This window comes from Aplysia californica, unplaced genomic scaffold (genome assembly GCF_000002075.1).
Source record: "Aplysia californica isolate F4 #8 unplaced genomic scaffold, AplCal3.0 scaffold00039, whole genome shotgun sequence".
NCBI classification, from domain to species: Eukaryota; Metazoa; Mollusca; class Gastropoda; order Aplysiida; family Aplysiidae; genus Aplysia; species Aplysia californica.
The window spans coordinates 1,571,886-1,582,904 of NW_004797309.1; the positions used below are offsets into that span (position 1 = coordinate 1,571,886).

At 39.4% G+C, this 11,019-nt stretch overlaps 1 protein-coding gene across 2 annotated transcripts in view; it reads right to left on the reverse strand.

Moving 5' to 3' along the window:
* Window positions 1-11,019, reverse strand: part of LOC101847935 (contactin-3) — a gene marked incomplete in the record, with an annotated part of 67,736 nt that overhangs the window by 35,554 nt on the left and 21,163 nt on the right. For both annotated transcript variants that reach the window (XM_005092001.3, XM_035973975.1), the window contains 2 exon segments: window positions 531-663; window positions 2,047-2,207. In XM_005092001.3, the coding sequence (XP_005092058.3) occupies window positions 531-663; window positions 2,047-2,207 (294 nt within the window).

Consider the following 11,019-nt stretch of genomic DNA (forward strand, 5'->3'; position numbering starts at 1 on the left):
CTTCCCCCCCAAAAAATAAAAAATAAAACACTTCTATCCAAAAAATTGATTAAAATGAAACGATATACCCCTTTTTTAAACAAAAAAAACTAAAACATAAAAAACAAAAAGCAAACAAAGAAAAACCCCAATACCAAAAACCCCACCAATATCACAAATATATACAAAAGGCAAAACAAAACAAAAAAGTGTTACCTTTGATTGCCCAGATCGCCACCAGAAACAATCTGTGCAAGCAGCCATTGTAATCTATAGACTCAATGCCAGTTTTATGTTTTATTTTTTTGTTATGATTACCCCCCCCCAAAAAAAAAAAAAAAAAAAAAAAAACCCAATATTCATAACAACGTCGCATCGGTGAAAATTTTGACCCTTGTCCTGTAGAATGTGATACCGGGTACTCCTATCTAATAAATAATAAATTGTATCTCGGTAAAATGATATTCATTACCATAATCACGGAACCAAGCTCTAAAATAATGCAACACGTTTACTGCACGTTAGAAACGAAGGGTCGCGTAACAGCTTACCTGAAAACATGTCTACATTTTTGAGAATATCCGCTTTGCCTGATTGACAAGAGTACAAGCCCAGGTCGTCGACTCCAGCAGGGTCTATGGTCAGCGTCAGCGTCGTCACTGACCCGTTCTTATGACGGGAAACCTGCTCAGGAAAGAATATTACAAATATGTCTCGGTACAGGCTGCAACCTTTGCCCTAGAACAACATCGAACATATGGAGGAAAACACAAAAAAGACAATTAATTATTGTACTTTTTTCATAATATACTCTCACTTTCATTACCTGTCATTGATCTTTATTGTTTTGTCTATTTTCTTATTTGATTTTATACTTTGCTGTGATTAATGTTTAATGTCTGAGTTTCAGATTGCTAAAAGTTGTACGACATTCGCAAATGCATGGCTTAATAAGTTATAAAATTGTGAGCGCAAGCGGGCACAAGTTGGGTATTTTCACGGTAGTTCATAGTAAAGCTTGGTTTTACTTGGCGAGTCGATATTAGTTGAAGTATCTGAAATGTATGGTTAGAACTTAGTTTTCAAACAGAAATTTCCATTTTACAATAATGCTACCTATATCTTTGACAAAAAATATCTGTCGCTGTTCTGAGATCAAGTATTCTGAGGAAATCATCGAGAATAAAGAATTCAAACTAGTACATTTAAAACATTTTACATAAGGATCCTCCAAAGTCCCACTAATCTGACCCCCCCCCCCCCCAACATTTCCCCCTCGCACTTTCCCCTGTCTTTGTCTCTGTCTCTATCTCTGTCTCTGCCTCTGTCTGTCGGTCTGTCTCTCGCTCTCTCTCTCTCTCTCTCTCTCTCTCTCTCTCTCTCTCTCTCTCTCTCTCTCTCTCTCTCTCTCTCTCTCTCTCTCTCTCTCTCTTTCTCTCTCTCCCAACCACTTCACACTCCCTCCACTCCAAATTCCCAAGGAAAAAAATACCCTCATTTGTGTCCTTTTCCGTGGATTTCTTCATGTGCTTCCTATCCAATCTAATTTAGGCGTTCAATGTTTAGAAAAATCTCTTTAGATAAACAAGGGATACAGAGAGCTGACTCTTAACCAAATGGGGATGTATACACATGTATTAAGTCCACTGTCCCAACGACAGGGAATATGGGGGGAAAACCAAACTGATAGGCTGCAGCTCAGGCCTTCTGGCTTTAGGTGACATATTTTTTGTTCTTACTTCTTCTTTACAGCTTTCTTTCGTGCTGACAATTTTACCAAATGTGCGATCTTGTCCCGAAACAACTGATCGTCACCCTACCCCTCTATTAAAAAAATCACCAGCCTTAAAATGATTGATTCCAGTGTAAAAAGAAGTTACGAATTGCAAAAATAAAAGATCTACACATAGGAGGAGACATATAATGACGAGGCTGATCACAAGGAAAAGGGAAGGGAGTCAAAAGGGTAAGAGGAGCAGGCAGGAGAAAGAATAATACCATTGATATTCAAACAATGTAGTCTGTACATATTATGTCAGTTAAAACAGCAACAACAAAACTGCGAACCTCATGTTTCGGAAGACCCACAGGAAATCCCTCCTTGAGCCAGTTCGGTGTCTCGGTTCCTTCCTCGTCCTCCACGATACATGTCAGGCGCAGAGGCCGTCCCTGAATGTACCAGACAGGATCAGCTAGAGGCTTTACACTGACTGAAGTAGTAGCCAAGGCTGCAAATAGATTAGATAGGTAAAGGTGTGAAAGGTAAAAAAAAAATTAAAACAAAGGAAACATAAAAAACGAGGAAAAGAATTACTGTTGGAAGGAGTGAAGAGTATATTGTTCAAACTAACCATTTATTTCTTTGCTGATCTCTTTCTTTTCACTAGCGAATAAAAACAATCTTTTTGTGATGTCGGTAATCTAGTGGCTATACTCTCGGATTCCCAACTGTAAGGTTGTTGGTTCGAATCCAGTCAGGGGCCTGGCGTTGTATCCCTGGGAAAGGCACTTTACACGAATTCCCCGACTATACACAGGTGGGAATGGATATCCGGCTGTAGACAACGAATTATTAGTGCTTTAACTCGTGTAATCCTCAACATTTACTTTACGATTTCAAGGATGCTAAAAATATTTCTGAGTGATCTTGGGTTTGACTTGGTAATGATAGTTTGTAAAGCGCAGAGACCATGCAGTACACGTGCACTTCCGCTACATAAACGCAATGATTAATGTATTATTACTATTATTATTATTATTATTATTATTGCTATTATTACTATTACTATTATTATTATTATTATTATTATTATTATTATTATAAATTATTATCATTATCATCATCATTAATTATATTATTATTACTGTCAATATTATTATTTCTATTATTATTATTATTATTATTATTATTATTATTATTATTATTCTTTTAATCATTATTATTAGCATTATTATCATTATCATATTATCAATATTATCATTATTAAGTAATTTGTGGAGGGATAGGATGGAGCTGTCTACCAGGGTGATTTACCAAAAGAACCCCCCCCCCCCTCGCATCCTACCCCTATCCAGAAGAATTTCAATATTGCTATACGATTTTCCAAGAAGAAACAAAATGCATTTAGTAAAGGGAAGAAGGCCAGCACCATCACGACAATTTTTTGTAGGGGAAAAGCACAAAATACATGCCGAAACATCATGATACGAGAAAAGAAATAGGACAACGGTGACAAACTCACCGCTAAGATAGTGTCAGTCTGTTAATGTTTGAGCGTTCAATCAGCTGAGAATGTTTCTGAGTGTGAGTGTTCTATAGTCTGCTGGGGTAATAATATTATACTGTGTAAAGCGCATAGAGCTTGCTGTCGAGTGGGGATATGTACAAAACAAATGCTATTTATTATAATTATTTTATTATTATTATTATTTATTATTATTGTTGTTGCATTATTAATGTTATTATCAAACAGTATAGGTTTCTGAAAAGAGTTTATCGTGGACTATATCGAAAGACTATTGCAAATCTATTCCAGCTGTTTGAACCTGCCCCAAAATGTTGAAGACGTGAAAGAAAGAACTTTTATTCCCCAGGTCAAGAGAAACCTTGTTGGCTCCGATCGTGACCCCAGAGGAAACTTGCAACTTCCTCCTCGGTCAGAGTGATCAGGGGAGCTAATACGGATTCTGTGTTCGCTGGGACCAGCAAATGCATTTCAAATGCACCACTAATGCCAAGTCCCTGGGTGGATCAGTGTCGGTTTCCAACTGCGCTATCTTAAGACAATTTATTTAATTAACCAAGAGATCGATCATGTGCTCATTGCCTCTCCATTTGTGACCTGCTTATGCTCAGGCATTAATGGTTATTCTTTTGACAGCGATGCGTCATTACCGATGCAGGACTCGTTAGGGCTTTAAAATTTGGTACAGAATATTGAAGAGTATTTTTGGGTTGTTTGCAGTGACACTTACAGAAGAAATGAAAATGTGGACAGAAGTTCGTGGTGTGAATCTGCAATCAAATCTGGGGGGATGAGAAGAGAGATAAGTAAACTTCTCATTTCCTGGGAAAAAATGTACTTTCCTTAAATCGGAACAAAATAAACATAACCCCCCCCCCCCCCCCCCGGACGGTGCTACTGACTGGAGTGTCTTTGGGCCATTCCCAAAGGGTGGACATAAACATGTTCTTAGGCTCAGTAGAATTGTAAATGGGCTGTTTCATCAATATCATGCTCATAATTGTGCGTGAACTGCATTTGGGGGAACTGCTGCTTTTTCTTTCCTGTCACTCTCTTGTGACCCGCTATTTCCGGGGTACCGTGGTAGTCGAAGTAGACATTGTGATATTGAAGCTAGAGAGGTAGTAAGCCTGATTCCCTGTCTGGACTTCTCCGTTGACATCCACTCCTTGGCGCTCGGCGCTCATATGACCTTATGCAGTTGGGAGCACCATAAAAACTCTACTTAACCTATTTTTAAAATGAACATTTATCATTCGTGCAACCAGTCTGACCACTCGGTCTAATAAAGTTGTATTCGTCAATTTTCTAATCTTCATCCATTTTACAACCACAACAAAAATATAAAATATTACTTTTACTTGTACTATTCTAACAGATCCTCACACTGTTTTTCATGCGAGGACCGGAGAGCGCCATTGCTAGCTTGTACTTCTTCTCTTTCCTCCTGTTATTTCTATCTTACCCCTTTCTTGCACTAAAAGACGGTTATCGTGTCAATTTGCTTTTCTTTACAAACGAAAAAAACTAACGATGTTTCACTTATCAGATACTCATCACCAACCAAACAAATCCTAGAAGTACATTAAAATCTTTCACGGACACAGTCACTCATTCACGCAGTTCTGGAAACAGTTCATTCCCATACGAACCTCGAACTGGCGACAACACAGTCTTCAAAAAATCCCCCACTGTCTACAATTGTCAATTATTATTCTCGTACTGAAGTTACTATCATGATTTCTTTCATCACAAGACAAGAGCAGTTGGAGAATATTATTATTTCTTAGTAAATGTTGTAAGAGGCAGTGCACACTATTTAGATCATAAGAAGGTTTGCTGCTTTGATCGTTGCTGTAAGGACTAACCTGATCTGTGAGCACTACATTCCAGTGGAAAAACGAAAATAAAATGTGTTTTCCAACTCTTGAACTGAAGTGACCTCGAGTCTTTTTCGTGCTAAATATAAAACCTAGCCATAACAAACTAGACGCTGATGAAAAAGAGGCATAATAATAATGATAATGTTATTATTATTATTATTATTATTATTATTATTATTATTATTATTATTATTATTATTATTATTATTATTATTATTATTAGTATTAGTATTATTATTATTATACACTCAGACACACTAAATATAAAACCTAACCATTAAAAACCAGACCCTGATGAAAAAGAGGCATAATGATAATGATATTATTGTTATTATTATTATTATTATTATTATTATAATTATTATTATTATTATTATTATTATTATTATTATTATTATCATTATTAGTATTATTATACACTCAGACACAGTATCGAGGAGGAAAAAAGACTGTAGAAGAGACTGAGTAGACCCACAACTCTTAAAACATTTCATTCCGCTATGATTTCAAAGTGCAAGTCTTCAAAAGAAGCGCCCTTCCCAGACCATGCTTACCTTTTGCCAGGTCCTTACAATACAATTTGGCTTTTCTGAAAGTTATCTTCCTATTTCATACAAATGGATTTAATAGATTCCCCCGCTATTATTTGATGACTTGTTGCAACAGTCCTGTTACATTTTAAACAGTGTTCGAAACCCGTCCATGTCTCATCATCATCATCATCATCATCATCATCATCATCATCATCATCATCATCATCTCCAGCCTTTCTCGGGGTATAGGCCTAAAAGCTCATCTACTTCTGTCCTGGCTATCGTCTCCACCCCTGTTCAAGTGTATCCCATCTACTCATGTGTGTGTGTGCGTGTTTGTTTTTGTGTATGTGTATGCGTGTGTATGAGTGTGTGTATCAGTGTGTGTGTTAGTGTGTGGGTGTGTGTGTGGGTGGGTGTGTGTGTGTGTGTGTATGTGTGAGAGGTTCAAAAGGGGTTGGGGGGGGGGGGGAAGCAAGGGTATCACTTCGAAGAATCTCATGAGAATGTGATTTAACATTTAGACAAATAGATCGTTATAATTGCATGTTTTTCGAACTGTTTGAGAGAAATAGAACAGTCTTCTTTTGGGGGCTCGGAAAATGAAGGACAAATACTAGATTGAGAACATGGTCACCATGTAGTTGTTTTGGAGAGTTGTTGTTATGGGGTGTTGTTGTTGTTGTTGTCGTCGTCGTTCCGGAATGAAAGTCAAAATGAAACCATGGACAATTACGTTTGGTTGAATGAGAACGTAATGCACGACTGCCTGCAAAAAAATCCTACAAAATTCTGTTATCCTGTATTATTACTGTTAGCCGTATAAATAAGGCGCACGCGCTAACAGAGAGACCGTAGGATGAAGTCTCTTAACACATCGCTGGCTTTATTTCTCCGCGCGATGCGACAACGCGAAATGGATGTCACGAAAATCTCCACGCAAGTGGAAACAGCCTTGCAAACGGAAGAAGTAAAAGGGTGGGAAGGTAACTCGAAAGCGTTGTTCCAGCGTGGCCCGGTGCGATGCCAGATTTGCATGACAGACAGGGAAGGGGGGGGAGGGGACCGTTACGGCTAATAGCGCAAATTGGCGCGGGATGATGGGACAAATTGTCCACTCACGCTCGTCTGGTCAGAGTTTAACACGTGTGTGGGGACGGGCCGCGAGTACTAGTACTATTTGCTCGTCTGAGAACAGAGGATGACCGCGGAGAGAAGAGGCTTGGGAAGTGAATGCAATAGTGGAGGAGAATGGTCTGAGCGTCTTGAAGAAACGAAACGTAAAAAGGAAGTGTATTTATCGAATAAATTCAACGGAATTATTAGAAAGATGTTGGGATGTCGGACTCAAAGAAAATAGGTTGGGATTCTCGCGTGAACGAATAGGACACTGAATTCCTGGGAGATGCACTTTATATTGCGGGAAGGCTTCTTTACCTTGTAGATGTCTTTGCAGGCAAAGCACGAGCGACAGGACGATACCAAGGCCAAAATGCTCACTAGTTTACATTACCATTAGTCATTACGATGCCATAAAAATAAGACTTCTCAGTTTTTATTGGCTGGCCCGACAGAGAAGCACATTGTTATGCAGTTACGTCATCTGTATAATAAATGCATTATGACAAAAATTAATAATGGGTTACATTCCCTCGATCCCTCTGTCTCAACATCGTTCTAATTATGAATAACTTATATTTTCTCACAATTTCTCAGACGGCACCTAAATGAAGACGGTACATCCTTAAGCGCTGCAGAAATATCTATGCCGTGAGAGGCCCGTATTAATTCACCGATCCATGGTTTCGTATCCATAAACAGTCTTTCTTTTTTATCCTTGGTTCAGAACTGAAGGGAGAAATCGGACTGAAACTCAAGTTATCCTGTGCCCAAAATACAGGCAGCTACTACAGTAGATCTCGTAAAAAGCTTTGACCGTGTAACAGTAACGGTATTAGAGAAGTAACAACTCTTCGAGCTTCAGCTTCTGACAAGGACGCAACTGAAGTACCAAACCCAAGTGTTTGTGCAATCTGTAGTTTCCCCCTTAGAAGCATCGGTTTAAATGTTACTTTCAGACAGATGAAGACTATTAACAAATTGCACAGTACTTGAATTGAGGTCCCCCTGCGCCCTTCGCCAGCCCCAAAGTAAGGTTGCCTCTCTTCACTCCCTATGTAGAGTTGCCTCCCCCCAGCCCCCCACCCCCCACCCTCGCACACACGCGTACACACGCACACACGCATACACGCACACATGCACAAACAAAAATCGCATTCCAGAAACGGTGCCCCCTCCCACCCCAATCTCCCTACGGGTAAGTAAACGGAATGTAGTTTTCCCCAACCATTTTTTTTAAAGATCAAGTACGGTAATGCTATCCCCCTTCTGCCCCGCCCTCCCCCCACCCTGAAAAAGGGAGAAGAAAAAAAAAAACACATCCACCCAAATCCGTTTTGGACTCTCACTTGGACAAAAAAAGAACATGAAGTGGTCCCTAAAACCAAACTCTCCACATGAGACGGGCTCGGGCGGAGAAAGCATTTCTGTTTACCCTAGTCGGTCATTGTGTTTTATCGCAGCTCCTGGCTTGACTGATGGCTTGACACGTTCGATCTGCGAGGAGCATCAGGTCGATACACCCACGGCCCACGCTAGTCCCGCCGTCTCCGCGTCTCTTGATCTCACCAGAGAGGCGGTAATGAGCTAATTACTAGTCTCTTTCCAGGCGAGAGATATAATGTTTGGGAGCCGCTTGTAACAAGAAGACTCCTATATATTCGTCGTGAACTATGCCTGCTATGTCTTTCTTCCTTCGGTTTAACTTTTCCTACTGTCAGAAAAGAAGAAGAAAAAAACCCATTCCAAAACAACCGTATCGCTTTTCTGAAGAAAGAGGAACTTATAATTGGCATAATATGGCTTTGTAGCTAGGAAACCTCAGTGAACCTGCTCTTCTCAATTCTGCGAAGTTAGTTCTCTAACAGTCACAAACATACACACACATACACCATCACACACACACACACACACACACACACACACACACACACACACACACACACACACACACACACACACACACACATATGTATATGTCTATATATATAATATATACATAATATATATATAATATATATATAATATCTATCATTCTTATATACATATTTGTAGATATAGATCTTGATTAATAAGGGAAGACAAAGAAAGGATGGATAGTAGAGAAAAAAGAGAATAAGACCGAGAAAACGGGTGAGAGGGAAATATGAAAGACAGACAGACAGAGAGACAGACAGACAGTCACAGATTTTAGGTTCACATTTTCAAAGAGAGTCAAAGAAACAGTCACAGAACGTTTCCAATGATAATGGGCGTAAACACAAACACTGTATGTGCTATGACCTAAAGGTTTTTTGGTGTTTAAAGTTCTGAGTCGATGCAATTCTGGCTTTGTAGCAGCTCGAAGACGTGCAACACGAGAAATACATCCTTTTTGAAATGCTACCAAAAACAAAACATCTCAAGATCTCTGCGCACTTCTATAGCTTATGTTTCAAGTTTTGAATTCAGAAAAGATCCCTTGGGCAAAATAAATATGGTCATCTGATAGACGTTAAACGGCACCCCAGGTCAAGCCAGTTGTCATTTTTTTCTGCACCTCTTCCCCGAAACCAAGATAAGTACGATCAATGAGACAAGGCAAACTTATATTATTTTATGGGAAAATGTATTTCATATGGATCTAAGTCATTGCATATTGGTAAGGAATCTTTTTGAAAGACAAACGTGGAGTTCAATGAAACCGTGCTACATCTTTTACGGTTACTTGTGTGTTTTGTTTTATGATATTGTAAAAACAAAATGGTGCTCTTGAAAATATTGCAACCATCTCGCTCGAAACACTCAGTTCTTTAAACTTTGAGCAGCAGCCCAAGTTGAAAATGCCTCGTGTGTTGGAGAACAATATCACTGGCCGCACTTAAAGTGTTCCTTCCAGACAAAGTGTAGATGGTGTGCACAGCGGGTCGATATGTAAACACGAAACACAAGTACAAATAATTAGTTTTGTTTAACTTTTACTCTACCCCCGTTCAGAACTGTCGGTCAGGCTGGTAGCTGTGACCTGAATGATTTCAAACTTTAAGGGTTAACCTTTCAATGTTTTTAAAGGAAAGTTGTTCTCTTTTCCTAAAGCATTTTATTGGGATGTGGAATGAGAGATTCGCCTTAGATAAACAGCTCTTATCCAAAAAAGACGAAAAAATATTTTCACAAGTGTAATCATAGATTGTTGAACGAACATTTTTGTCCATGATTTAGAAAAAAGCACAAAACTATCATAAATATTACGTACTCTTTTTGTAAATAGAACCTTTTGACTTTGGGACATTGCAGAAAATAGTAATGTCTCCTTCCACCACTCTCCTGGAAGCCATTTAAATGTTACAAAACGAATTCGGGTGCCTATAATAAATAGTCAGCTAAAACTACCATCCCGGCTAGGCCATCATCTTTCCATAATACACTGGTACCACAATGTTTCCCAGACACTTTGAATGTTGCTATCACTTGGGTACCCATAGCTCAGCCGTCTGAAGCTTCTCATAGTCTCCCTTGGCACCGACGCGTGGCTGATGCCCTCCTATTATTCCATTAGCAACACGCTCAATCTCCCTAGTCTCTCGTAAATTCTCTCACTTAGCCTTCCATCACCCTCCCCACAGCACTCAGTCAGGACGCACTGTGCGACTAGCTATTCAATGTCCGCCCCGTTGTATTGGGGTACATTCTATTTTCTCAGAGTGTGCAGTAGTACATTTTGCTACAAGTCTATGATGACCTCAGTCTTGCTACCCGCTGTAAGCCGATTAGCTGAACAGAGACATTGTCTGGGGTTATTTGTTGTTGTTTTGGGGGCTTTTTTCATTAAAAGGCTATCTGCTCTTAGTCCATAAACACAGTCCGAAAGTTCAGATACTATTCCCTGAAGCGCACTAGTTTATAATTTACGATCCTATGACTGAAGTTTCGCTGCTTGGGGCGCGCATTTAGTTCTATTGGTAGCAAGCTGGACGACAGAACCGACGACCCTGGTTCGAAACTCTTGCTGGGCGTTCTTGAACAGTGGTCGCTTTGAGGAGTTTTCAAGGCTCTCAATGTATTTGGCTAGGTCCTACCAGAGACGGATGTTAAATTCGGAGCTCCTGCTTCTTAAATAACCTAATAGTGTTGATAAGGGTCTTAAACCAATACACATACAATTAACTTACTTCCTGCTTGATGGAAACCAATTCGCCGATCAGAGAGAAAACGACTTTGAAGCTATCTACCCAGAACTACAGTCCGACAGAATACCCTAGTGTATGTTTAATATCTGGG